The sequence below is a fragment of the Puma concolor genome, chromosome A3, assembly GCF_028749965.1.
Source record: "Puma concolor isolate L17-30 chromosome A3, mPumCon1.1.hap2, whole genome shotgun sequence".
NCBI lineage: Eukaryota > Metazoa > Chordata > Mammalia > Carnivora > Felidae > Puma > Puma concolor.
The window spans coordinates 50,323,155-50,350,829 of NC_141669.1; the positions used below are offsets into that span (position 1 = coordinate 50,323,155).

A 27,675-nucleotide genomic window follows, 5' to 3' on the forward strand; every position below is an offset into this window, starting at 1 on the left:
TATAACTGTGATACTGAGTAATCAGACAAGGGCTGGGAGGAGGGGTACTTTATAAACACCACAGGGAGAAAGGAGGACTGCTCTTCTCTCACACGCTGCTGAATCTCAGGATCTCAGCGAGGTCATAGCCAGTCACAGCAAAGGAGCTCCCCGAGGGGTCACAGAATCGGGCACCACACACCTGGGTGTCAGGCACACACTCACCATGACAGTGTTCCACCTGGGGGAGAAGAGGGCTGCTCAGGGCCTGCTGCCTCAGGCTTGGGCCCCCCTCTCCACTCCTGCCACCACACACACCTCAGTGTAGCCACTCTCTGGGCTCCTGCTCAGTTTCCAGATGTGTACAAAGGTGTCTTCGGCTGCAGAGAGAAGCTATAGAAAAGGTGGTGGGCTGAGTGGGCATTGGTACATGCCGACAGGGGACCAGGATAGGCTGGGGTGCCTGGTCCAGATACCCAGGGAGAGGGCTACACTGAGCAGCAGACAAGTCTGTGGACTTTCTCTCAACATCCCCAGCACCAGGAACAGGGTATGGAGGGATGAAGAAGGAGACTGACCTTGCCCGCCTCGGAAGCCAGGTCCAGGGCGCAGATGGCCCGGGCATGGGCGCTGATCTGGACATGCAGAGTTCCTGTGCCGGCCTCATACAGACGCACCTGCCCATCCCCGTAGCCTGCTGCTACTGTCCCATGCCACAGCTGCACGGAAGGGCATGGGACCCTGCAAGGGTGATAACCCACTTTAATTTCCTTGGACCCCTCAGGAAGGCATCAGTCTCCTTCCACCTCACCTACCCAAATCCTGGAATTCGGGTCAATAATTTGAATTCGGGCCCTGACCGCCAGACACACAGCAAGCCTGAGTCATCTGCCGTCACCATGTCAGCCACACAGTCCTAAGGAGAAAAGCAGGATCAGTCCTTCCCTTTCCCCCTGCTGGGTCCTGTATACAGAGCAGGAGGGGAGGGGACACAGCATTCGCATCTTTGTCTCTCTAGGGAAAGGGCAAGACATGCAGCTCTCCTGGGCTGAATGGAGGGTTCCCCCAGGATGCATAAAAAGCTTTCTTTGCTTTCCTTAGAGCCTCACTCCCCCTGACCCCCGACAAACCATGTGTTAGGAGAGGGATATAACAATCTTCCCTGGAAGGATAGTAAAACTGAGCCCATAGTGTTACAACCTTCTGGAGGTCCTGCAGGGAGCCAGTGACAGTCATGACTAGAGTCCAAACCTCTTGAGAACCCCCAACTCCAGGCAGGCAACATAGCCCATGGGCCCAGCTGTGGGTCAGGTGCGGTGGAGCATATGAATTAGAAGATACATCCCCTGCTCTCAAGAGGTTTGCAATCCAATTAGGGAGACAAGAGTTGTCTTTGAGAGTAGTACCGATTCAGGGTTCTGCCAAGGGAGATCAGTGAGAACGGAAATAGGGGGATGGCTTCCCAGAGAGAGTGGCACTGGGGGTGGGTCTGAATAGGTAGGACTTGCCCAAGTCCAGAAAAGGAAGCTGCATGTGTCAGACTTGGAAAGCATCTTAGAAAACATCTGTCCCAACTCCTCAATCCACACTAGTATTGAAAAGTGTTCATGAACTACTAAATGCCACGTAAATGGAAAGTCAGGCTTCATCACTGGACTTAAGGTTGCTGAAGCCTAGGAAAGTGCAGCAATTTGCCCAAAGCCATCCAGCTGCTTAGTGACAGTCAAGACTTAAACCCGGGTGTCCTGCCTCCCAAAATGGGAAGGCTCCCAGGCTCCTTGGAATTGGTAGGGGGAATCCACTCACCTGTCCCTGGGCAGGTTCGGTGGCAATGTCTGTGACTGGTGTCTGGTGTCCAGCCAGCTCTTCACTCAGTACAATGTTAGGACCCTTGGCTGGGATGTCAAACACCAGTATCCGGCCCGACCATGTTCCTGCGGAACCAGTGTCCCACTGATGGCTTCCTGATCCTCCCCAGTGTCCAACCACCACACGTAGCACTCCCGCCATCCCATAAACCTTCATAACAACCCCCCGACACGGGGCCCCAACAGCTCTGCTCCTCCAGTGACCACCATTATTCTATCCTACCCTGCCCCTCTGAAGCCCTCCATGCTTTTCTGGAGTCTCTAAGGGCTTCCTTCGATCCCATCCTTCCCTCTAACCCTCAAAAATTCCCTCAAACCTTCAGCATCTTTCTGGCCAAAGCCCACACCCCTATACTCCAGCACCCCCCAATTCCCTGCCTTTGGCTCCCTCACCCACACAGATGAAGTGGCCACTGGCAGCAATCCCTCGGGCAAACACAGCCTGTACTGAGTATGAAAGGGGAAAACAATTAGAAATAGCACCTCCAGCCCCACCCAACACTCCCTACCCTGATGGCACTCAAGTCCTGCAGGTACCTGGAGATGCATCTCCAGAGTCCAGTGCGTGCCAATAGACCATGACAGAGCCATCTGACTCGTACATCTGCAAGACAAGAAGCAAGGATGGGGGCACAATCCAGCTGACCTTTGCTGAGCTGTGTACTTCACATATTCATGTCAGGCCTTAGCCCATTTAATCCTCAAAACAACTCTGGAAGGCAGGCAGTTTTTATTCCCATCTTACAGAGGAGGACACTGAGGCTCTGATAAGTTAACTAAATTGTCGAAGGTCATACAGCTAGTAAAGGGGAAGGTATTGGAGATGGCACTTGGGAACTGGAAAAGACGGGAGAAAGGAAGATGAGAACCGAGGAAGAATGAGCTAAACATGTGAAAAGTTTGTAAGCATTTAGAGACAAGTAGGGAAGGGTCTAGGGGCTTTGGGGAGGAGTTGAGAAAACTCTACTGGGGGAGGGTAGGAAGCGCCTCTTCTTACCTGTATTCCTCGATGTGAGGTGAGTACCAGCAACACTCGGAAGGGGAGGACACACCAATGGACCTAGAGGGAAGTGGCCCAGTCGGAAGAAGTGGTCAGAGCAGAGGACAGGAGGACTCAGAAGAGCGTTAAATCAGAGGGTTAGGGAAGGCCTATTCCTTGAGGTTTGGAGAGGAAGGACAGAGCTTAGGACCGGGTTCAGCAACACCACTCACCTGGGTGATAAGCGGAGGGCTCACTCCGGCTCCCTCCTTAGCGTGGAGCTGGCGCTGGGCCAAGGGCACACCTTCAGGGGCAGCGCTGACAAGCTGGGCGCTGGGTCCATGGACTACCCCAAAATGTGTGAGGTTGCGGGAGGGCAACTGCAGCACACTGAGGTTGTTGCACAGTGCAGCGGCCGAACCTCTAAGGGGAATGGAGCGCTCCCGGCGGAACATCCTAGTGAAGAGAGGCTCGAGTCACAGGCGCGCTGCGAACAGTAGACAGCGGTGATTACAGCGGGAGGAATGGGGGGGTGCTGTCATGAGGCACTAAAGACCACTGGGAGTGGGTAAGGATGTGATGGGGAACCCGAGGATGGCGATAGGAGAGTCCGGAGCGGGGAGGTCTTGGGGAGCGGGAAAAGGGAACCCTAGGGCTGAGTCATGGGGCGATGGGGAAATCCCAGAGGAGGAATGGTGATGGCACAGGACCCGATGGCCCCAAGCGCCCGAGCGAAGGCGGGGTGAGGCAGGGTAGCCACCGCACCCCTCTTCCTTCAGCTGGCACCCTGAAGCTCCCGGCGAGGGTCAGAGTTCACACCCGCAGGTCGGCTTGCCTGACTGCGGAATCTTGAGGTCCCTGCGAATCCACCGCCACCATAGAGACGACGCACGTACGCACGGCCAATAGGCGGGGCCGAGCAACCCAAACGTACAGAGCGCGGCGCGGTTGCCAGGGCAACTGTGGGCGGGGCGAGTCGGCCTGCGAGGGGTGAGCCTCTCGGTGCTAGGCGCCGTTGCTAGGGCGAAGGTTAGGCAGGAGCGGCGGCAGCAAGGCTGGGAAGCTGCTTGAAACCCCGGGGTTGGAGCGACCGCTGCGGCGATGGCTCACGAAGGCTCGGTGAGCTTCAGCTCGGCTGGGGGTGCGCTGGAGCACCGGAATCGGCCTTTAAGGTCGGTGGCGGGAACCATGCATCGGGTAGGCTCCGCGCTAGTCGGCGCCGGCCCACCATGGGAGCGTTGGTGGTGACCAAGGAAGCCACGTCGGTCTCGGGCAGAAAATCTACATCTCCACCACGCACGCTAACACGCTCTGCCACAGTCGGAACCTGAAGGAAAAAGTCAAATGGGTGGTGCAGAACCCAAGAACAGGGCTTTTTGGAAGCAGCTAATGCATGTAATAAGTCTCTTATACTGCGGTACCCATTCAAATGGATAAACCAGAATTGGTCAGGCATTGGGGAGAGGTGTTGCTAAATAAACTCCCTTTCAAGGATTTTTAAGAGAAAGAAATGGATTAAACAACTCTGAGGCTGCACTTAAAAGTCAAATTGTTTATGGGGCGCCTGGGTGGCTCAGTCAGTTGAGCGCCCGGCTTTGGCTCAGGTCATGATCTCAGGGTTTGTGAGTTTGAGCCCCGCGTCGGGCTCTGTGTTGACAACTCAGAGCCTGGAGCGTGTTTCAGATTGTGTCTCCCTCTCTCTCTCTGCTCCTCCCCCGCTCGTGCTCTGTCTCTCTCTCTCAAAAATAAATAAAACATTAAAACAATTTTTTTTAAGTCAAATTGTTTAAAAGCCAAGGAAACTTTAAATAAAACAGATTTGAGGAGGTTTTGTGCTATAATATTTCTAGCCCCTCTGGTCAGGCCATGTCTAGGCACGATCGCTATCACCGGTGCCACCCATGAAACACTGGGAGGGTAAATACAAGAAACAGACTCTCCTCTCCGGACCCTACGTGCCCTGCTCTGGCCAAGCCTGGTCTGGGCTGTGGGTTATTCCCTGGGTTTGCCACCAGGGCTGTTTTCACCAGCAGAAAAGGGAAATGACACTTAAGGGATTTTGAGGTTCAGTGTAAGGTTTAGGAAACACCAGATTTGGGGGAGAATGAATTTGGGAGGACATCTGGTATGAAGCAATAAGGTTGGGGTGAGGAGGCAAAGATTTGGGAAGATTACATTTAGAGGTACATTTTGGAAAGAACCAGGTTCAGAGAGACTTGAAGGAAAGTGAGGAGGTTCCCAAGAATCTGCTCATAAATTTCTTATGTCCCTAAAATGAATTTATGGAACCAATCTTTTTCTTTTTACATGGCGTTTTCTTGATTATAAAAGGATAAAGCCTCATTATAGTACAGAGAACTTATAAAATAGAGAAGAGCACAAGAAATAAACATATCCACTGTTACAGTTTTGGTGTTTTCCTTTTCTTTCACACATAATGGTTTATACAACTGAGATGATATTGATATCTCATTTTATACCCTGTTTCTATCATGTATCATTACATCATAAGTATTTTCATGTGCCATTGTAAATTCTTCCTAAAGATTATCTTTAATCATTGCATAATATTCCATAATATAGAGGGCACACAATTAACCATATATTCTTTTTGTTACACATATGTTTTAAATATGTTTAAATGTTTTAAATATTATGCTATTGTAAATGACAGCTCAGAGAGTATTGAAGGATATATTGTGATTTTCACTTCAGAATATGCCTTAAAGGAAGGAAGGTTGGACACCTTTTCAAATGTTTGTTAGTCATTTGCAGTTCCACTTTTGTGAAATGTTATGTCCTTTGCTTATCCTTGGGGTCTTAGGCTTTTTATTATTTTTATATGAGTTTTTAGTATACTTGGGAATATTTATCCTTTCTTATATTTATTGCAATTTTTTGAAAGCAGGATAAAGTCAGGTTCTAGGGGCAGACAGACCTGCATATGAATTATGACTCCACTACTTTCTTGCTGTGTAATCTGGGCAAATTCTGCAAAATGAGGATAAAAATAGCATGTAGTCTAAAAATGTAAGACTTGAGTCGATTGTATGTAAATGAAACACTTAAGTGCCAGTAAATGGTAACTACTGTCAGCTTGTACTTAGGAGTGTTTTTAAAATATGTACAGGAAAAAATTTGCATATATATATATATATATATACATATATATAGCTATTTCTTTATTATTTCTTACATAGCTTTTATGCTTCGGTAGGTCTTTCTCGCCCGGAAATTGTATGACAATTTAACCTATTTTTTCCTACATTTAATTTTTTGCTTATATTTTTATTTTATTTGCATGTGTGTATCCTTTAATTCATCTGGAGTTTATTTAGATGTATATTGTGAAATGAGGATCTAAGTTGATTTAGGGGAGGGAGGAGGCTCTAAAGAGCACTAACCATTTAAGTTCTTTGAACTCTCAAGGACTTTGAACCTTTTGAACTAGTGCCAATAGCAGGGACTGTGGCCTTAGAGCTATATATAGTTTGGGTATACTCTGTAATGTCAAGCAAGTGATGGTTAATTTGTGTTGTTTCAGTTTCTTTGTAAAATGGATTTAGTGAGCTGTTAAGAAAATTAAATTAGCTAGGTCGAACATCTAAAAATGCATCTGACACATTGTAGGCTCTTAGTGGACTGCCTGTTCCTCTCAAAAGGCTTTTCCTTCCTACTGGACAACTTGAGAAAGCGTCTTCCTAGCCTATAGCTGCGTCCCCATTACACTTTTCCAGGTTTCCTGCCCTGATTGCCCCGTTCTTTCCTCACAGAGGCAGATCCGGGACCGCGGGGTGACCCGATCCAAGGCGGAAAAGGCGCGACCGCCTACGGTTCAGGTACCACAGGTGGACATCGTGCCTGGGCGGCTCACGGAAGCGGAATGGATGGCGTTCACGGCCCTCGAGGAGGGAGAGGATGTTGTGGGGGACATCTTGGCTGATCTGATGACGCGAGTAATGGACTCTGCCTTCAAAGTCTACCTGACCCAGCAGGTGGGTCTGGATGGGGGTTTCCAGACCATCTCCACCCCGCCCCCCCAAACTGGGCTAAGACCCTCTCTCACCTCCGTAGTGCATTCCATTCACCATCAGTCAGGCCCGGGAGGCGATGTTGCAGATCACCGAGTGGCGCTTCCTGGCCAGGGACGAGGGAGAATCTGCAGTGGCCGAGGACCCCACGTGGGGCGAGGACGAGGAACCTTTGGCATGCACGACGGATGCCTGGGCTCAGGGATCAGTGCCCGTGCTGCAAGCGCCCGCCTCTGTGGGGCTGGAGGAGATCTTCCAAGGCGAAGTAAGCACAGCCCCCAGCTCCCTCCGCCCCTCATCCCCCTACTCTGTGCCTCGCCGCCGCCGCTGCGTCTTCCTTCTCCTCACGGCCTCTCTGGATTCCTCCACCCTTAGTTCCTCTCTCCCCTTTCCAATGTGTCACTATCCACCCTCCACCCCTAACCTCGGTGTATATCCCTAGGACCGAGGGAGCGTGGACCAGATCTCTTTAGGAAGATCGTGGACGGCGAGAGGCTCTCAGGAGCAGATGGAATCTTGGGAGCCTTCTCCAGAGCTGCGAGTCACTCTGGGCCCCCCACCTACCCCAGAGCTGTTTCAGGAGACAGGGACCGAGGGCCTTTTAGAGGAACTGGACGTCCAGGCCGGAGACCATCAGTCTTCGGCTGGATCCTTGAACTCGAGCAGCCAGCTGTCGGTGGAGATGGCTGTCGACGGCAGTCCCCCACCTTTTCCGGATTTGTCCCAGGTAGCCAGCACCCAGGCATCAGCCCAGAGGGTACCGCCCGGCAGCTCCCAGTTCTCGCTGGAGGACCTCTATCATTGCACCGCCCAGCCGCACGCGGCTGGGGACTGGCTGAAGCTCAAGAAGGAGAAAGTGCCCCGCATGGACGGCCCCTCCTCCTCATTCGAGCCACAGGAGCCTAGGTGCGCGGACGCGCTGCGGGGCGCGCGTCACTACAGGGTGGGACGCATGGCCCGGGCGCGCCTGGACCCCGCGCGGCTGCCGCGCCACTGGGTGCGCCCGCTGGCTGAGGTTCTGGTTCCAGACTTCGAGGCGCGCCCGCTGGAAGCCTACCGCGGGAGCAAGAGGGGCGGGAAGACGGAGGCTCGGGCCAGACCCCTAGCACCGGGCCCCAGTGTCCGCGTCTCCCCGACAGTTTTCTTTTCTCTCTCGCCTAGTGCTCCTTTCCGTGTCTTGGGCCCGGGCCCTGCTCTCCAATCCCCCTCTCTGAGCTTAGGCCCACCGCCACCAGGCTTTGGGTCAAAGCTGGCCTTTCCCAGCCCTGGGCTTCGCTTTCTTGCCACCCACCCAACCCTCCAGGATCTGGCCCGGAGCCCCAGCCCTAAACAGTGGCCAGGTGCCAAGTGGCCCAGTGGCTGGGAGGGGGCGGCTGAGTTGCTGGGCGAGATGTGGGTAGGCCGCTGCCACGTACCTCTGCATGGCCTTCATCCCAGGGACCTGGAGGGTCAGGATCCACACAGGTGGCCTCAGATGGCATCCCGAGTCCTCGAGGCCACGTCCCAGGTGATGTGGAAGCCCATGTTGCTGCCTGAGGCAGTGAAGCTGGCTCCTGGTGTGAGCTTGTGGAACCCAACCACCCAGGTGCTGCTCAGATCTGCAGTACCCCAGCAGGCAGACACAGAAGGCAGCATCTCTCTTCCCATCCAGCAGCACCCCATCCAGACCGGTGCCCCAAAGCCTCAGGTGACCATGAGACAGCTAACGAAGAACTCAACACCCAAAGTGTGGCCACTCCTCTCCAAGGACCTGACCCATTCTGGGTCCTGAAGCTCAGCCAGTACTTTCCTTCTTTCTACTTGCCAGAATAAACACCTCAGTTGCTTTAAGAGTTGGCCTGATGTCTGTCAGTTTCTTCCAAGGGTGCTTACTCAGGAGCAGTTGTCCTGACGGCCTGGAAGGTTGTGGAACACTGGGTCCAGGGAATAACCCCATTTCCACCCTTAGGAGACCCTGCATTAGGGCCAAGGTTGCTCCCCAGCAGAGGCATTCTGGAGAACCATCTCCCTCTCTACAAAGGAATAGACATAAGGGCTACAGGTCGGGTCTGCTTCAACTGGACGAACTTAAGAGTCTCTTTGCAGTAGGGGACTGAGGGGACAGCCCTGCTTAAGCACACCGTGATTAAAGATGGGAGAAATTTGATATTTTGCTTCTCCAGTTCTGGAGCTCATAAATTCACCTTAGGGTGGAAGTCCAAGTTTCACTTGTAGACCACTATGAGCCTACACAGGAGAACACTGACTCTAGGCCAAGGATAGCAGCGAGGCAATCAAGTGACTAAGGCACTCAGTTGAAGGTGGAGTTCACTTTCAGTTTCAAACAGGTTGCTTGAACAAATCAGAGAGTAACTGCCTCTTTAAATTTTGTGTCCTGGACAGCACACCAGCCTGACTGCTCAACCCCACTCAGCTTTGACTAGCTCCTCCCCAAATTACCTTCACTTCGGCACAACACTTCTGGTAGGAGGTCAGCAAGTTTTTGCAATGTTGCAGTGGTCTCTACTCAGCACCCTTGTCTGGAGCCCTGGCTCTGTCCTGCTCATTCTGGTCCTCCTGCATAGACTATGTATGTGGCCTTGGCATAAGTCTCATCTTTGGGACCTCCAGCACTGCTCCACAGACTTGACTGGGAAGACAGCGGTGGTGACTGGAGCCAACAGTGGTGAGTGCCCTTCTCATCCTGCCACCTCATTTGGCGTCTCAGTCCAGTCCCCCAGTAGCCCCAGTGAGGCTGGCCAGAGGGCCAGCACGCACTTTAGTCACACCCCAGACTAGCCTATTCTGAAACTGCCCTTCTACAGGTATTGGGAAGGCCGTGTCCCAGGAGCTGGCCCGCCGTGGGGCCCGGGTGATCCTTGCCTGCCGTAACTGGGAGTGTGGACAGCAAGCCCTGGCTGAGATCCAAGTAGCCTCGAAGAACAACTGCCTCCTGCTTGGCCAGGTGGACTTGAGCTCTATGGCCTCCATCCGTAGCTTTTCCCGGTGGCTTCTGCAGGAGTGTCCTGAGATACATCTGCTGGTTAACAATGCTGGAGCCTGCGGTACATGCCTTGAACTGCTGCCCCCAGACACATTGCAGGAGCCTCCTTTCCAGTTCAGGGACCCTAAAACAGGCACCCCAAACCTAACTGGTGCACCCTGCTGAATAACTTTAATTCGTACGTGATCCTAAAAAGCCTACCTTGAGTAATAGCCCCCATCCTTGCACGTACATGTTCCTGTGGAGTTTCTACTGAATGCCAATATATGCCCTAGGTCTGTATCCCTCCATCACCCACTACCTATGTTCTCATTTCCTCCCAGGATTTCCCAAGACACTTACCCAAGAGGGCCTTGATCTCACCTTTGCCACCAACTATGTTGGGCCCTTTCTGCTTACAAATCTACTCCGAGGTAAGGAAGGATGGCTGCCTACCTTCTGTGCTGCCCTCACTTCTCATTCCCCTGGCATTTTCGTAGCTTACTGTTTCCAATGGCTACTTCCTTTCCCTTGGCCTCAGCTGTTCACCGAGTGATGACACAGTAAGCTTTTTGATGCACACAGCAGGGCAACCCGCCTGACCTAAGTCAGGACTGGGAGGCTGGTACTAAAATCGGTCAGGCCAAAATATAACCGGCAAGGGGATATAAGATCCACCTCTCTTTCCCCCAGCTCTGAGTTCTAGGTAAACCAGTAGAGTCAGTCATCTCGACAAGAGCTTCTTAAGGGTGGCACTAGACCACTAGGAATATAGACACCAAGAATGCCTACTTCCTGCTCTCAAATAGCTCAATATCCCCCAGGAATCTAGACAGAACACATCACTGTCTTGGACCCAAGTCCTTTGACTTTCTGATTTTTGAATCTTTTCTACTTAAGGAGGTTTGGGTTCTTGCTGGGGAAGCTGGGGCAGAGTGAGTGGTGGGCACTTTCTTCCTAACATTTTCTCCTGGATTGCACCCTCTTTAAAATAAAATCAATTTTGGGGGTTAGGTAATATGTGTCCAAAACATAAAACTGAAAGCGTACAAAAGGGATGACATTTCAAAAACTCTCCTCTCAGGGGCGCCTGGGTGGCTCAGTCGGTTAAGCAGCCAACTTTGGCTCAGGTCTTGATCACTCAGTTTGTGAGTTCAAGACTTGCTTTGGGCTCTGTGCTGGCAGCTGGGAGTTCAGAGCCTGGACCCTGCTTTGGATTCTGTGTCTCCCTCTCTCTCTGCCCTCCCCCGCTCACTCTCTGTCTCTCTCTCAAAAACTGAATAAACATTAAAAACAAACAAACAAAAAAAACAAAAACCCTCTCCTCTTCTCCTTGAAAATCAGCTACCCGTTTGCCTCTTGGGAGGCAGTTTGTGTTGCCAGGATCTCATGGGCTCTTTAGTGGCTGATTAAATTAGCCACAAAGGGAAAGTGAACAAGCACAAGGCAAAACTGTATGGGTTTGCAAGTAGGAATGTTTTGTCTCCTTTGCAAAAATTCGAACACCCTGGCTGCACCTTGCTTAGTAGTAGGTTCTTAAACTGTCTTTTCTCTTCTTCTTCTCTTATCTATTCTTCTTCTTGCCACTTCTAGAAATCACTTTTCACCATATTACTTGCTTAAAATCCTTGGAAGGAAGGTACTCTATCCTTTACAGGAGAGACTCTAAACCCCTTATCTCCACTTACAGACCCCCTGCAGACTGAGCCTCGCCTTTTGCCCTTCCTTAATCCACACTTTTCTCTCTAGCACACAATCTGTAGCTCTTGGTCCGCACTTTTTCCCCCCTCCAGCTGTGCTTTTTGCACATGTAGTTGCCTCTATCTGCACTGTCCTCTCCCACTCTTTTACCCTGACTAACTTTATTTAGTTCATCCACCAAGACTGAGCACAGATACTGCCCGTGCTGTGAATCTTGTCTTTCACCTCCCCCAGCAGCCTCCCATTTATGGGGCTCCCTTAGCCCTTGTACACATCTCTGTTCCTGCATTGACATTGTTCCAGGATGATCGGTCTCCAGTTAGGCTGTGAGCCCCTTTAGTCTTTATGTCACTATGCCTAAAAGTTTGGGGTCTGTTCTCTTTAAGAATAATTCTTTTTTCCAGCAAAATTTTGGCTAAATACCACCTGCTCAATTTTTCATTTGTGATTCTTAATTTAAATGTAGGGCTCAAAATAGTTTTAGCATTTTGAACACTGTAAACTCATATGTGACAACTACTATTTTTAGTATTTTATAGAATCCAGACTATATATATATATATGTGTGTATATATATATGTATATATACATATATACATATATATATACACACATATATATATGTATATAGTAAGGCACTTAACATTTTTTTTAATGTTTATGTATTTATTTTGAAAGGGGGAGGGGCAGAGAGAGAGGGAGAGAGACAATCCCAAGCAGACTCCGTTCTGTCAGTGCAGAGCCTGATGTGGGGCTCGATCTCATGAACCATGAGATCATGACCTGAGCTGAAATCAAGAGTGGGACACTCAACTGACTGAGCCACTCAGGTGCCCCCCACCCACTTTTTTTTTTTAAGATTTAATTTGTACTATTTATTGTATTTATTTATTTTTTTTTTTACTTTGGAAGATAGTGGTTTGTTTGTTTGTTTTTTTAACACTTTCCCAAGTGTCTCTATACACATTTCTTTCCCCACTCAACCTAGCACCCTTATGTCCTTAGCACCTATCTTGGTGTCTGTCACGATCCAGAGACCTAACGAACATTTGGGTGACAAATATGTGAAAGACAGGTTACATGATGTCTCCAGTCTCTCCTTTTCCCTCTTGGCCACCAATGAGGTAAAACATAAATAAGGATCCATTAAATTAGCTCCAGCTGGCAAGTGGAAGAAAAACAAGGCAAAAGTCCAAACTCTACAATGAAAGAGGAGGAAAAACATTAGGAAAGTAGCTAATGAAAATGAGTCTCAGTTCACATTAAGCTGTCCTGTGCCTAGCCTGGGGAATGTGGGGGGTGGGCAGTGACCCTATCCTGAAAATCCTGGATGGTCCCTGCTCTCTTGGAGTCACCTGGAGAGGTAGGTTGGGGAGTGGGCATGGGAGTTCACTCCAGAACTTGGATCGAATGAGTGTGGTTCTCTTTCTACCCAGGGGCCCTACAGCGGGCAGGATCAGCCCGGGTGGTGAATGTGTCTTCCTTTCGGCATGCATATGGGTATGTTGATGAGGAACATCTGACAGGGGCTGGTAAACCCTTGATCTTTAACCAGAATTATGACTGCAGCAAACTGCTCTTGACCTCCTTCACTGGGGAGCTTGCCCGGAGACTTCAAGGGACAGGTAATTGCCTGTGAAACCCCCTTATTCCTCCATTCCCAACACCACCTCCCAACAGTCCACATCTCATCCCAATATGTTCTGGCTAGTGTCCCCCAACCCAGCTGTTAATCTCTGCCATTTTTCATCTATGCAGCCTGTATTTCACTCAAGTCTGTCTTCACATCTCCCTTTCAATCTTTCCAACTCTCTTATCACTCCTAACATCCCTTTCCTCTCAGTATTTTCCAATACCAACACCATCCGTTATGTTCCTCCTAAAGTTCACCCAATGCTTTCAAATACTTATGTCTCCTTACTGGCTTGAACGCTACCATTCGTGTAAGTTCCAGAGGACCGACTTCCTGGTCCTCCTGGTCCTTCCTGGTTACGTCTGCCCACAGACCTGGTAGGATCTTTGCATTATTGCATACTGGAGAACCGCACTTAACTCTTTCTTCCCATGCTCTACTTGTGTCTCATCCTTTCAGGTGTGACTGTGAACTCTGTGGACCCGGGTATAGTGTACACAAGTATCATGAAGCATTTTTCTTGGTCATACCGCTTCCTCTTTTGGCTCTTCAGCTTCTTCTGTAAGGTGGGTAGGGGAGGAGCTGGCTAGCCTGAAGAGGGTGGGGCAGGGCTCTGCTTCTGTGTGTCCCCAGTAGGCTAAAGTCAGCTTGGCATGACTCCTTCTCTTCCCCCATGTCTCTACAGGATGTCAGACAAGGTGCAGTCCCAGTCCTCTACCTGAGCTTGGCAAAGGAGCTGGATGGCATTTCTGGAAAATATTTTAGCAGTTCCTGTAGGATAATTCTTCCCGCGAAAGCTGCTCAGGATCCTCAAGCGGCCCAAAGGCTCTGGAATGCCACGGTCCAGCTAACAAACCTGGACAAGATGGACTGATCCTCCGTGCCCCCAGCCCTAACTTTGCCATCCTCCCTGATTCCCAGCCCCTACTCTGATCCTGCCTTTTGTTTGTTGGCTCCAAGCATCAATCACCTTGTCTAGTATAGCAATCACGTCCTTTTCCTGTTGCCTCAGTGGCATGAGAGCTCAGATTAGCCAGGGGACAGTTTTAGCTTCTACTTTACTGCCAGTTCTCTAATGGAAGTGTTCATTCCTTGGATACTGGGATCTCCAAATCTACAGAGTCCCACGTTGTGGTGACCGGGGGGGGGGGGGGTGTAAAACTCCTTCCAGTGGGGATTAGGGGTGCTGGAAGAAGGGAAACTTCCACCTGTATCGCTTAGTTTCTACCCATGTACTTGCTGACTCTGGGGGAGACAGCACCACACAATGCCATCTTGATTAAAGCATATACCACATCCTGTAGGATAGCAGTCTGACTTCACAGAGTGTTGTCTCTCAACTGGTACTGTAACTGAGCCTGCAGATGATCATTCCACATTTCCGTTAAACCAGCTGCTCCTGGGTGATGAGCCAAGCATTCAGATCAGTGAATTCTGGTGGTGGGAGCCAATTGTTTTTTCCCTCAGGTCTTGGTTCATCTGTATAAATTTGGGGATCGGCTCTTCAAATTTCACACACATACATGAATACTTTTTGTGGTTGCATTCCATCTATGATGTCCAGTTTTCCTAACCTTGGACAAGTATACTCCTATCTATTTAACTCTCTTTAATAGCTTTACCAAATTTTCAATAATTTTATCCATAAAATCTTGCACCAGTTTTACTATATCTAATTCAGGTACCTTAATTTTGACACTATTGTAAATGGGGCTCTTTAACCTTTGTGTGCTGATTGTCTATCAAACGACTTGGAAAAGTTGTCTAATTTTAATGAGTTCTCTGTAGGTGCTTTTGGTTTTTCTACATAGAAAATCACCCCATCTAGGAAAAATAAGTTTTACTTCTTCCCTTTCAAGTATTCTAATTTTTGTTTCTTTTTCTAGGAGACCCTCATAGATATTCTAGCGTTAAACCAACCCTGTATTTCTGAAGTAAACCCAGTAAGCCCCACCTAGCATTTCTGGTCGCAGTGTTGTATAGACATTGCTAAATTGAACATGCTCATTATTGTTTAGCACTTTGCACTGTGTTCGTAAATGAGATTGACCTATACTTTTCTTCTTAAACTTTTATTTAAGCAATCTCTGCACTCAACGTTGGGCTTGAACTCACTGCTCCAAGAGGAAGAGTTGCACACTCTTCCAGCTCAGCCAGCCAGGTGCCCCTGGCCTGTACTTTTCTTTGCCTATATTGCCATTGTCTGGTTTTGCTGTCATGGATGTATTCATTTTATACAATGAATTGGGGATTTGTGTTAATCCATGGACGTCATCTGAGAACCAGTTGCCAAGTTAGGATTGAATGTTCAAGAAACCTATTATGGGAAACGGCTGCAAGAGAAAATGGGAAGGAAGCTGGGAGAAGCTGAGAGGGCCACCAGACTGTGATCTGAGTATGACCCTGAGTGAGGGAGGGAAAGAAGGCTGGTTGGAGCCTCTTAGAGTACAGTGCAATGATTTTTCCATTTGTGGATTCCCTCTCTTGTTTTGAAAGTATGCAATCTATTTATGTCCTTTAGTGGTTAGTAAAAAAATTTCAACCTGCCTATTTGAAATTGGGTGGGCCTGTCCTAATCAGGTGAGCCCTCTAAAAGTGTTTAGGTTTTCCCAGAAGCCAGAAAGACTCTCCTGTTTACCATGAAGAAATAAATTGCCACATTGTGGAGAGGGCCATTCCTCGGGAACTGAATTCTGCCAATACCCAGTGAGTCTGGAAGAGCACCCGGAGCCCAGATGAGATTGCAGCCCTGCAGTACATGGTGATTTCCGCCTGGTGAGACCCTGAATAAAGGATCCAGCTAATCTGTACCCAGACTCCTCGTCCACAGAAACAGACAGTACCCGTGTTCTTTCAAGCCGCTGAGTGTAGTAATTGGTTATGCAGCAATAAAAAGCTCATATGGGATCCAAAGAACCGTCTCAGTTTTATTTGCTTGAAAATGTCTTTATTTCACCATTTTTGAGGGATCATTTTGCTGGCTAAGGAATTATAAGCCGACAAGTATTGTCTTTTATCTCACTGAGCATAATTTCTTTGTCTCCTGGCTTTCATTGCTGCTATGAGAAATCAGATATTAATCTAACAGTACTTTGTAGGAAATGCCTTTTCTGTGTTGCTCCTTTTATGGTTTTATTATTGTCATTGCTTTCCTGCAGTTTCACTACTTTTAATCCAGATGTGTATTTCTTTTTGTTTGTTCTGGTGGGAATCCCTTGGGTTTCCTGAATCTGAGGATATATATGTCTCCTGTATTTCTATTTATTTATTTGATAAATCTGACACGTTAAATTTTATAAGTTTAACGTGTACAGTGTGTTACTTTGATACATTTATATATGTAATATGACTGCCATTGAAGCAATATTTATCACATCATTACAGTACAGTATTATTGTCTATGTCCATCACACCATGCATCAGACTTCTATGACTTGTTTTCTACTCGTTACAAGTTTATATCCTTAAACACCATTGATCTTATCCTTCCTATCCTCCATCTTGTAGTAACCACCATTTTACTTTGTTTTTTTCACAAGTTTGACTTTTTTAGATTGCCCATATAAATGATATCATACTATATTTGTCTTTCTTCATCTGACTTATCTCACTTAGCATAATGTACTTAAGGTCCATCCGTGTTGCCACAAATGGCAAGAGATCCTTTTTTTCTCATGGCTCAATAATATTTAATTATCTATCTATCTATCTATCTAGATATATACCTACACATATCTGTATATGTATAATACATATATAAATATAAATATATATATATATATATATATATATATATATACACACACATACGTATAGTAATCCATTCATCCATTGATGGATGTTTGGGTGTTTCCATATTATTTTGGCTATTGTGAGTAATGTTGGGATAAACACGGGTGTACATATATCTTGTTGAAAACCTGTTTTCATTTTCTTTGGGTATATACTCAGAAGTAGAATTGCTGGGCCATACAGTAGATCTGTTTTTAATTTTTTAAGGAAACTCCATATTGTTTTCACCGTGGTTAGACTAATTTACATTCCCCCCAACAGGTTTTATAAGGCTTCCATTTTCACCTCATCCTCACCAGCACCTATTGTCTCTTGTCTTCTTAATGATAGCATTTTCTTTAACAGATAAGAAGTGATACCTCATTGTGGTGTTTATTTTTATTTCCCTGGTGATTAGTGATTTGGAACAACTTTTCATGTGCCTGTTGGTCACTTTTATTGCCCTCTCTGGAAAATTTTCTATTTAGTTCTTCTGGAAATTCTTTAATCATACTGTTTTTGTTGTTGTGTTAGTTCTTCGTATATTTTGGATATTAACCCTTTATTCGATATATGGTTTGCAAAAATTTTCTCCCATTCTGTAGGCTGCCATTTCATTTTGTTAATTATTTCTTTTGTTGTGCAGAAGCTTTTGAGTTTGATTTGGTCCTGTTTCTTCATTTTTACTTCTGAGTTTGGATAGTGGTGATGGTTGTGCTGGTTTTCCTTTACACTTCAAAAGTATTCTAGCTGATCTAAGAATTAAATTGACGTGGGACAGATTAATAGGAGAAAAATTCTGAGTCTCCCTCTCTCTCTGCCCCTCCCCCGTACTCACACTCTGCATCTCTCCCTCAAAATAAATAAACATTAAAAAAAAAAGAGAGAGAGGGATAAGGGACATAGAAGAGACTTTGATCAAACAGGCAGTGCTAGGTTCCTCCCTATTTACCACCCCTAGTTAATATTATAATGTAGTTATCTATGGTGAGAGCTCTCTTCCTGAAGAGGGTCCTCTATTTAAGTTCTTTTAAGCAGTTAGGTGGGAGGTGAAAATTTCTTCCTCTTTTGGGCCTTGATTATTTTTAGCTTGAAATAAGCTGCATGCCAAAGTGACACATTTTGGGGTAGACTGCCCTTGGCTCCTACAGTTGCAGAATAATGTAAGTGTACTTAGTTCCATTGAACTGTATGCTTAAAAATGGCTAAAATGAGCATCCGACTCTTCATTTCAGCTCAGGTCATGATCTCATGGTTGTGAGATCCAGCTCCTCATCAGGCTCCACGAGGAGCACAGAGTCTGCTTAAGATTCTGTCTCCCTCTGCCCCTCCTCCACTTGTACTCTCTCTTTCTCAAAAAAAAAAAAAAAAAAGGTTAAAAGGGTAAAATTTACGTATGTGTTACCACAAGAAAAAGTATGTGCATACAGTGCCTTTTAAATTTATTTTCAGGGGCGCCTGGGTGGCGCAGTCGGTTAAGCGTCCGACTTCAGCCAGGTCACGATCTCGCGCTCCGTGAGTTCGAGCCCCGCGTCGGGCTCCGGGCTGATGGCTCAGAGCCTGGAGCCTGTTTCCGATTCTGTGTCTCCCTCTCTCTCTGCCCCTCCCCCGTTCATGCTCTGTCTCTCTCTGTCCCAAAAATAAATAAACGTTGAAAAAAAAAAAAAAATAAATAAATTTATTTTCATATGCCATTTCTCTTTAATTGAAGGGAATGGAGGCCATTTCTACTAAAATTACAGATGCATTTATTATTTGATCCAGATTTATCCTATCTGTATATACCTACTCACATACGGAGTGTCATGTGTACAAGGTGATTCACTGTAGTCTTGTTTGCAACTGGCAAAAGACTGGAAATAAAGTATCCCCCCCAGAAGAGGCTGGTTCATAAATTATGTATATCCAGGCAATAGAGTACTATGCAGCTGAAAAAAATGAATAAGGAAGATCTCTATTTACCGATTTAGAAAGATCTCCAGGATATATTAGGTCAAGAAACCAAGGTACAAGTATATATAGCATGCTACCTTTTGCATAAGAAATGGGAGGACTAAGACTATGTATTCTTATTTGTTTGTATTTGCATAAAACATTTAATGGATAAGCAAGAAACTGTAAAAACAAGGGTTACCTGTACCGGGCAGGGGGAAGGAGTGGATGAGAACTAAGTTTGAAGGGAGGTTTTTCAGTGCATACTGTTTATATTGATTTGATCTTTACACCCCAATGTGGGGTGTAAACACATGACCCTGAGACCACAAATCAAGTGCTCTACTGAGACAGCCAGGCACCCCAGGTTGTTTTCACTCTTAGATTAACTGAGATAAACGAAACAATAGTTATCATTCAGGCTTTTTACATGGATTCATTTAATCTTCTAACAACCTAATAATATAGATACTATTATTAACATTCTCATTTTACAAGTGAGGAAACAGGGACACGGAAGGAGTTAAGTAACTCACCTAAGATCTCACACAGCCCACAAATTGCAGTTAGAATTCAAACCCTCCATCTATCAAATCCTGGCTCTCCCAACATCCTTGAACAAGTATCTTTGAACACTTGTCCTATTATTTCATTTCTTTGGCTACACTATTAGAAGTGGTTACATTGGAGGCACCTGGGTGGTTCAGTCCGTTAAGCTTCTGACTTCGGCTCAGGTCATGATCTCCCGGTTTGTGGGTTCCATCCCCTCTTAGGGCTCTGTGCTGACAGCTCAGACTCTGCTTCGGATTCTGTGTCTCCCTCTCTATCTGCCCCTCTCCGTCTTGCGCTCTTTCTCTCAAAAATAAACATTAATAACAACAACAACAAATTTTTTTTTAAGTAATGCTTTAAAAAAAAAGTGGCTACATTGGGTCAAGGAGTTTGTCCTTTTAATTTTTTTTCTTTCTAAATTAAAAGAACCAAAATGCCATTATGTACATTGGCATTATTTTACATTCCCATCATAAGGGCACGAGGGGGGTGCCTGGTTGGCTCAGTTGAGCGTCTGATTCTTCGTTTCGGCTCAGGTCGTGGTCTCGAGGTTCGTTTCATGAGCCTGCTTGTTATCTTCTCCCTCTCTCTCTGCCCCTTCCTCAGCTCGAGATATCTCTCTCTCTCTCTCTCTCTCTCTCAGAATAAATGAATAAACTTGTGGGGAAAAAAAAAAAACAAGGGCATAAGAATGCCTGTATCCCCATATGGATAACACTGAGTAGCAGCAAAATTTATTTTTTTCCTCAAGCTAACTGATGAGATATGGCTTGCCACTAATGTTTTAATTAGCAGTTTAGCACTCAAAAGCTTAGCGAATGACCCCTGGGGAGCCATTTGCCTAGGGCAACGAGTCGTCCAGTCCCGGTGCGCTGTCTCCCCTCGGCCGGCAGAGGGCGCAGGCTTAGAGGCTCCTCTCTCCTGTGGTCCTCGTTGGCTTCCCAGGCACAGTGCGCACGCGCATATTTCGCTCCAGGTGTCCAGCTTTGTGCCTGACCGAGGTCTCCTCGGCTGCGCTCAGCGCGCAGTTTTTAACCCTGGCTGGTTTTCGGGGAAGAGTAGCGTGTTCCCTGAACCCCAAGCGACTCTGGGCCTCTGGGGCGAGAGGGTGTGGGGCGGGCCTCGAGGGGTCGGGCGGCGCGTCGGGCAGCCCACGCGGGCGGGGCGGGCGGGGCGCGCCCGGCAAGGACTTGGGCGTCGATCGCCGGTGGTGGGGCCGGAGCCGGGCGCGGAGCCCCTGACAGGACAGGTACGGAGGCGGCCACCCTGCCAACCGTCTCCGCCGCAGCCCCCCGCGTGTTCGCTAGGTTCCCGGCGGTGGACGGGGGGCCGGGTGCTGGACTGGGGCGCGGCATGGAACCCGGTGTGCGGAGCGGGGACGGTAGGGATGGGCCGCGGCGGGGTGGGCGCCTGCCTGAGTCTGGGCCTGTCCGACCCACCTGCACTCTTCAGTCTGGTGGTGTTCTCCCGGGGTCGGAGTGGTGTTGCCTCCTAATTCCTCCGCAACGGCGAGGGCCCCCCTCCTTTCCTGGGAGTGTCTGAGGCACCCCTGAGCCCATTCCGAGCTACAGGTTTCCTTGTGGGCACATGGTTGAGAAGTTTGTGTCAAAAGAAAAACAAAAAAACCGTAGAGGACTGAAATGTGGGGGCGTGGATATGGGTTTGTTGTGTCTGTGCCTCCCACTGCTGGGGTCCGCCTTAACTGGCTGCATGACTCTTGAGAAGTCATCTTGCACATTCCTCTTGTCTTTAGGCAGAACTACAGGTAAATCACACACACAGGAACTCCGCCGTTTTTAAAGAGGCAATGATTTAGAAGCTTCCCCTCATGTATTGCAGTGATGAGAACAGCAAGCCCATGTTGACCACTTACTAATCCAGTGTGCTTAAGGTACTGAGAGTCAAAGAGCGATGAGGTCAAGATAGACATTCTTTACCTGGTGTACTGCCAAAGCCTCAGCCACTGGGATATTAAAGGAAATTACTGTAACGTTTTTCTTTTAAGGCATTATGTGCTCAAATATGTTTTGAAACTTCATGGTTAAAGTTTTCTCTGGAATATTTCAGAGCCTTCAGTGTGCTAACAAGATCACTGAAAGTATGGTATGGAGACTTTCCCAGATTTGAATGGGAAATGCTGTTTTTCTTGGGTGCTAACTCTGTTTAACATCTGAGATAGTTTAGGAAGTGCAGTTCCAGAATTAGAAAATCAGGGTTTGGAAGGGACTGTGTAGATCAGTGCTTTTCAAACTTTAATGGCTCATAGACTTGCAGGTCTTGTTAAAAACAGATTCCGGGGGGCTCTCCATTTCTTTCTTTTCTTTCCATTATTATTATTATTAAGCACGCACAAGCAGGGGAGGAGCAAGGAAAGAGGGAGAGAGAATCTCGAGCGGGCTCCACACTGTCAGCACAGAGCCTGACTTGGGGCTGGATCTCACAGACTGAACCATGAGATCATGACCTGAGTCATGATTGAAGGTCCCACACTTAACCGACTGAGCCACCCAAGTGCCCCTGTTTCTGCATTTCTAACAAGTTCCCAGGTGATGCTGCTGCTGCTGCTCTATGGACCACACTTTCAATAGCAAGGGTGTTGATCACTGGATTGAAATTTAGAGACCATGTTCTGCTTCCTGCTTTGTAACATAAACTTTGCTGCCTTGAATGAGCCCCTTCACCTGTCCAGGTCTGTAAAATAGGAGGCTGGACTAGAAGAGCAGTAAGGTTCCTTTCAGATCTAAAATGCTTGTGATTCAAGTTCAGTAACCTTTGTGATAGTTGAAGTCCATCTAAAATATCATTCCCAAATGGCCAGTTTGGACTTGAATATTTTCTAATAATGGGGAATTTACTACATTTCATCCTGAGATAGCTTAATAAGGAACTTTTTCAACTAACTGAAATACATCTCTGCAACTTCCATCCTGTTGGTACTAGGTTATTTTTTAGAATTGAACAGAAAAAAAGTGTACAGTCCCCCTTTAAAAAGGTTACTCGTAAAGTATTAGATGATGGTTGTCCTCCCAAATTTTCTCTGCTGAATTATCCTTAATTCTTCCATGTCATTGTTTCAAATCCCTCTTTTATTTTTTTTTAACATTTATTTATTTTTGAGAGACAGAGAGAGACAGAGCATGAGTAGGGGAGGGGGAGAGAGAGAGAGAGGGAGACCCAGAATCCAAAGCAGGCTCCAGGCTCTGAGCTGTTTGGTAGCACAGAGCCTGATGCGGGGCTCGAGCTCACGAACCGCGAGATCATGACCTGAGCCGAAGTCGGACGCTCAACCGACTGAGCCACCCAGATGCCCCTGAAATCCCTCTTTTAAATTTAGTCTTTCTGCATGGAGTCTAGTGAGGTTTTGGCTAGCCTTTGAAGGCTGGGTGGGGCTTGCAAGACTAGGGAAAGCATCCTAAGCAGCTGCCAGTGGTGCAGAGATGACGCTGCATATGTCAGAGCCAGAATTGTTTGGTTAAGTAAGAAATGGTATGTCAGTGAAAGATTTGGGGCAGGTGAGTATATGGACAAAATATTTTAGAGTGCATCATCGTGTTACTGTGATATATGATGTGGTTGGAAATGGAGAAGGAGAGAGGCAGGGAGCCAAATATACTTCACATCCTAGTAGTAGAGGATTTATGTTGATGATAGAGGAATGCCTTATATTTGTGTATAAGATTTTACAGATTACAGAACCTTCCACCGGCATGATCCCATTTTATTTAATAGTCCTGTGAGGTGGGCAGAGCAGCTGTTATCCTGCTTTACAGATGAGGCGCCAAAGGGGGAAAATGCCTTGCCTTAATTCTCAAAGCTATTAAATGGTGACCAAAGTGGCGACAATGGTAATGGAGGAGAAAAGAAGGATGCAGGAGGCAATACTAAGGAAGAATTGGTTAAGTTGGGCCTGACTGACATGAGGATACAAAGGAGAAGTTGTTACAGAGAATTCAAGATTCAGGAGACTCATACTACCATTGACAACTGCCACTCTATGTTTTACTCTACCTTCTCTGTCATTGCTAGTGGCTGCCTGGAGTTATGGGTTGAGAGGGATTGTAGTAGAGGATTCCCAGGTTGCTTGGCCTGTCTACAGCTACTGGTGGTACTGTGGGGACTTGGGTGTCTGTCCCATACCAAGGGAAATGAGAACTGGATCCACATCCCTGAGGAGGTAAGTGCTGAGCAGTTGACTGATTGAAATCTACCTTAGGGTCCTTGCCATCCTGGAGACTCTGGATTTGGCTTTATATCATTTTTTTTTTTTTTTTTTTGGAGTTCAGGCTAGTACCAGTAGCACTCGGCTGATGGCCAGACTGAGTGTCCATTCTGACCTCTTGAAGCTCCTACATATCCCCTGAGGGTTTCTCTTAAGCAAATACTAGACCTTTGTCACCCGCAGAGCCTCACTCAAGCTGTTTTCCCAGATCTGCACTTGCGCTAAAGCCTAGAGGTCTCTCTGTGGTTCTCCTACTGTGGAAGCATGTGAGATTGAGAATTAGTGTCATTGCCAAATTCCATAGGACCTGGGGCTGTCCCTACATTTTTAGTTTCTTAGGCTCCTATCTGGAGAGGAAAGAGTACATCTGCTGGGGTTTGTGTGTGCATGACTGTTAATTTCCTCCATGGTGGGGGTCTTTTTAGGGTAAGCTACTCTGGGAAAGTTGACAGAGCCAGCTTATATCCCTAGAGCCTGGTGTTGGTACAGGCTTGTATTTAACATTAAATGTCTTCTGTGCTCAGTGCTTAGGATACTGAGATGAATAAAAACTCCCTTCCCTGGAGGAATTCATCATGGGATAAGAGAGACAATATTTTGATAAAAACGTGGTGTTGTAATAGAGATCTGTCCAAAGTGCTGTGTGAGGGCACAGGGGGGAATGGCTAGCTCTACATGGAGACATTGGGAGTCTTCAGGAAAGAGATGATAATAGAGCTGAGCCTTAATGATGAGAAAAGAGAATGGCCTTGGTGACATTTGCAGCATTTATAGAGGCAAAGGGGGGAAGGTAAATAGATCCATGTAGCTGGAATATACGAACTTTGGGATCAAAGGAGAGGTTATTGATGAGACTAGATGTAATGAGGCCAGGTTTTTAATGGTCTATAGTGCTGTGCTCAGCAGATTCAGTTTTGTGGGCAGGGAGATGATGTGATTCTATTTTGGGAAGCTAACTGAGGAAGTAGACCGAAAGGGGAGAATCTGGATCAGGGACATTAGTAGGAGACTCTTGTAATAACATAGGCATGGCTTAAGACTGAAGTAAGGATTAGGTTAGTGGGGATGGTAAGGGGATGAATCTGAGAGAAACCGTGGAGACAGTCAACCTAACATAATGATTAACAGGTTGTTGAGAACAAAAGAGGGAGTTGTTAAGGATGACTTGGTCTTCTGTTTTGGGTGAGTGGTGGTGCCAGTAGTAAAGAGGGAATATAGGAGTGCCTGGGTGGCTCAGTCAGTTAAGCATCTGACTCTTGATTTTGGCTCAAGTCATGATCTCACGATCGAGCCCTGTGTCAAGAGCCCTGTGTTGAGTCCTGCCTCAGGCTCTGCACTGGGCATGGAGCCTGCTTAAGAGGCAGGCTCTCTCTCTCTCTCTCTCTCTCTCTCTCTCTCTCTCTCTCAAAAAAAAAAAAAAAAAAAAATGAAAGAAAATCTTTTTTTTTTTTTTTTAAAGGGAATATAGAAAAAGAATATTTTTTGAGGGGGAAGTTACCAACTGTGTTTTAAGTTATGTTGAACTTGGGTCCGTGGCACTTAGCAAACAGGTGGAAGTGTGGGTCTGAGGTTCTGAAGAGAATCTGTGCCTGAGGCAGTAGGTGTAAGTGGGAGTTGATGCTGCGGGAATGGATGAGCCTGGCTATGCTTATAGGAGGCTGAAGATGACAGAGGAGTCAAGAAGGATTGGTGTGCAAGGTAAGACAATGTTGTCCAGGGAGCTAGGAGAGGAAAATGTTCCAGGAAGATCAGCAGCTTCAGTTGCTACAGGGAAGTCAAGTTAAGACGAGCTTGGAAAATGGGCCTTGAGACTGGATTGTTGGATCACCAAGGCTCTTCTACTTTTGGAGTGTGAGCAGCTTCCGAGAAGTGGTAGGGACAGGAGCCAGGTTGAGCCAGATTGAGGAGTGGATGGGAAGGGAGGACAGGGAGGGTGTACTCACTTTGAGTAGTTTGACAGGGAAGGAAGGGAGAGAGATGGTGGCATCTCGTGGAAGAGGTAGCGGTGACTAGAGACAGTTTTTCCTAGAAGAGTCTTGAGCATAGGTTACCTGATCCTGTATAAGAGCTAGTAGATAGGGTGCAGTTGAAGGTAGGAGAAAAAAATATGATTGCTAAATCAGGTCCTCAGAGGAGGGTGGAAGGGTTGGCTCTGAAAAGAATGGGACATCATTTTCTTTGAAAGAGGAACGACAGAAGAAAGAATGTAGGAAGAAAGAGGCAATGATGGTTGCAGATGTATCTAAATTTGCAAAGGAATTCTTATCTAACAGGTTCAGTTTTCTTTTTCAGCAGAATTATCCGCTGAGGAGAGCGGGTGCTGGTGTGGGCTCAAATAGGAATAGGACTTGAAATTAGTAAGGGAAGCTTGAAATAACTGTCCAGAGGCAGGGAAAGAGAGTAGACCTGGTATTCTCTTCAAGAGAATCTGAACTTGAATCTTGCATTGTAGGCCTCTCCTTCCTCTTTCTCATAATAATAATAATAATAATAATGGCTGATGTTTATTGATGCTCCATACCAGGTGCTCTTCTAAATGCTTTAAAGGCATCCTCGTGTAATTTTCACAACTTTGTTAGAAAGGTATTGTTGTTGTCTCTATTTTACACAAGGGGAAATCAAGGCATGGAGGATTACTTAGGCTTAGTAGTGTTTATATTTGATGAGCCTCTTACCTCTGCTGAAATGGCATTCCTTCCTCTTAGGCACCAGAGAAGGCAGAAATTTAATCCCAGCCCCCAGTTTTCTGGACCTAGAGGGGCTAGAGTCTCGGGCTGCTAAGAGCAAGTCTTACCTGGCCAGTGTGTGAGCACGACTGTGGCATGGGTGGGCAGGGAAGTGGGGTCGGTGTTGCCACTGGCCTTTTACAAATAGGTAGGAAACTCTGAAATCCTTGAATGAGAGTAGCATCCGACTAGAAAGACAAGTAACTGATAGTGATTTGACAGGTATTGCAGGCAGAGATTCTGTCACCTGAGACAGTGAATATGTAAAAGAGAATTGTCTCCATCAACCAGAAAAAGAGAATTTTTTTTCTGCCACATATGGGAGTAGACAGACCTATATAACCTTACATAATAGCATAGATTATTAACACTCGCCTTTTATGTTATCCCCTTTAGTGTGATAGAATTTGCAGGTAAGATGCGCTTGAGTGAAGGGGGAGAATGGTGGGATAGCATGAATGGAAGAGAAACAGGCTTACCTTTTTCTGCTGCAGCCACTGGAGCATCATTTCTGTGTCCTTCCTCTTGTGGTTGCTATGGATACGCCTTTGCGTGGTGACTTGAGGAGATTGATTTCCATTATGATCAAATGATGACGTGGATTTAAAAAGAAAGGACAGAATGCTCTGCTTCTGGGGAGTGGCTGGTGAGCTGCCCAAAAGGCAGAGTCCAAGCACAGCCAAGGTGGCTGTGGCTTTGTTGGCTGCCTTGGCTTTTGCTGAAGTTGTGAAATGGTGCATCTCTCTCTTTAGAGCGCAGGCTCAGGGTTCCCTGTCTGCAGGGTCCTAGTGCCAGAGATTTGCAGTTGATTCATGGGGAGGAGCCGGCAGGAACTTCAAACAGGCTGTTAAGTAGGACTCCTGCTAGCACTGGGAAGGTTGTAGTTCTTGAGTATGGGGCTGGGGGCTGCACTCAAGTACCTGTTACCTTCCTGCAAAAGTTCCTTTATTGAGGATAAGTGAGGCATATTGTATAGCTTTCCTCCCTGACTCTTCAGGGTCTGAACCCTCTGGAGGCAGGCCTGGTAGTCTCTGGGTATTCTTGGAGGAAGGGGATACTTTGGGAAGAAGTCAAGCTGCATTCAGATTGGGAGTGGGCTGTAGGCATTTCTGGGATAATAAGGAGCTGGAGAGGTAAAGAAAGTCATTTAGGCGGTGCCTGGATGGCTCAGTTGGTTGAGTGTCCAGTGCTTGTTTTCGGCTCAAGTCATAATCTCGTGGTTTGTGAGTTTGAGCTCCACATCGGGCTCTGTGCTGACAGCGTGGAGCCTGCTCGGGATTCTCTTTTTCCCTCTCTCTTTGTCCCTCCTCTGCTCGCTTTCT

The 27,675-nt window shown here is 47.1% G+C and overlaps 4 protein-coding genes across 10 annotated transcripts in view; 3 read left to right on the plus strand and 1 right to left on the minus strand.

Annotated features, from left to right (window-relative positions):
* Positions 1 to 33: 33 nt before the first annotated feature.
* Positions 34 to 27,085, minus strand: WDR54 (WD repeat domain 54). 6 transcript variants are annotated; one of them, XM_086700804.1, is made up of 11 exons: positions 26,833 to 27,085; positions 3,761 to 4,153; positions 3,060 to 3,282; positions 2,845 to 2,907; positions 2,385 to 2,451; positions 2,241 to 2,294; positions 1,786 to 1,913; positions 795 to 895; positions 558 to 720; positions 298 to 372; positions 34 to 220 (listed from the first exon to the last, which is right to left on the minus strand). In XM_086700804.1, exons 3-11 carry the CDS (start codon positions 3,279 to 3,281, stop codon positions 89 to 91), a joined length of 1,005 nt encoding a protein of 334 aa, XP_086556930.1. In that variant the 5' UTR covers position 3,282; positions 3,761 to 4,153; positions 26,833 to 27,085; the 3' UTR covers positions 34 to 88. The 6 variants fall into 6 exon arrangements, with proteins under 6 accessions (XP_086556930.1, XP_025788138.1, XP_086556931.1 ...); XM_025932353.2 differs by lacking the exon at positions 26,833 to 27,085 and having other exon boundaries at positions 3,662 to 3,793; XM_086700805.1 differs by lacking the exons at positions 3,761 to 4,153; positions 26,833 to 27,085 and adding an exon at positions 3,613 to 3,738.
* On the plus strand, positions 3,788 to 8,687 carry CA3H2orf81 (chromosome A3 C2orf81 homolog). The gene is made up of 4 exons (XM_025932463.2): positions 3,788 to 3,945; positions 6,600 to 6,821; positions 6,901 to 7,122; positions 7,300 to 8,687. The coding sequence occupies exons 1-4, from the start codon at positions 3,928 to 3,930 to the stop codon at positions 8,626 to 8,628; spliced, it is 1,791 nt and encodes a 596-aa protein (XP_025788248.1). The 5' UTR covers positions 3,788 to 3,927; the 3' UTR covers positions 8,629 to 8,687.
* LOC112869710 (retinol dehydrogenase 12-like) lies at positions 9,017 to 14,464 on the plus strand. Of its 2 annotated transcripts, XM_025932828.2 has the most exons (6): positions 9,021 to 9,522; positions 9,662 to 9,901; positions 10,164 to 10,253; positions 12,957 to 13,145; positions 13,613 to 13,719; positions 13,839 to 14,464. In XM_025932828.2, the coding sequence occupies exons 1-6, from the start codon at positions 9,345 to 9,347 to the stop codon at positions 14,025 to 14,027; spliced, it is 993 nt and encodes a 330-aa protein (XP_025788613.1). In that variant the 5' UTR covers positions 9,021 to 9,344; the 3' UTR covers positions 14,028 to 14,464. The 2 variants fall into 2 exon arrangements, with proteins under 2 accessions (XP_086556936.1, XP_025788613.1); XM_086700810.1 differs by lacking the exon at positions 10,164 to 10,253 and having other exon boundaries at positions 9,017 to 9,522.
* DCTN1 (dynactin subunit 1) overlaps positions 20,533 to 27,675 on the plus strand; it is a 30,646-nt gene continuing 23,503 nt past the window's right edge. The window contains exon 1 of the mRNA XM_086700793.1: positions 20,533 to 20,657. The gene's annotated coding sequence lies outside the window, so the exon portion shown is untranslated. The remainder of the gene's footprint in view (positions 20,658 to 27,675) is intronic.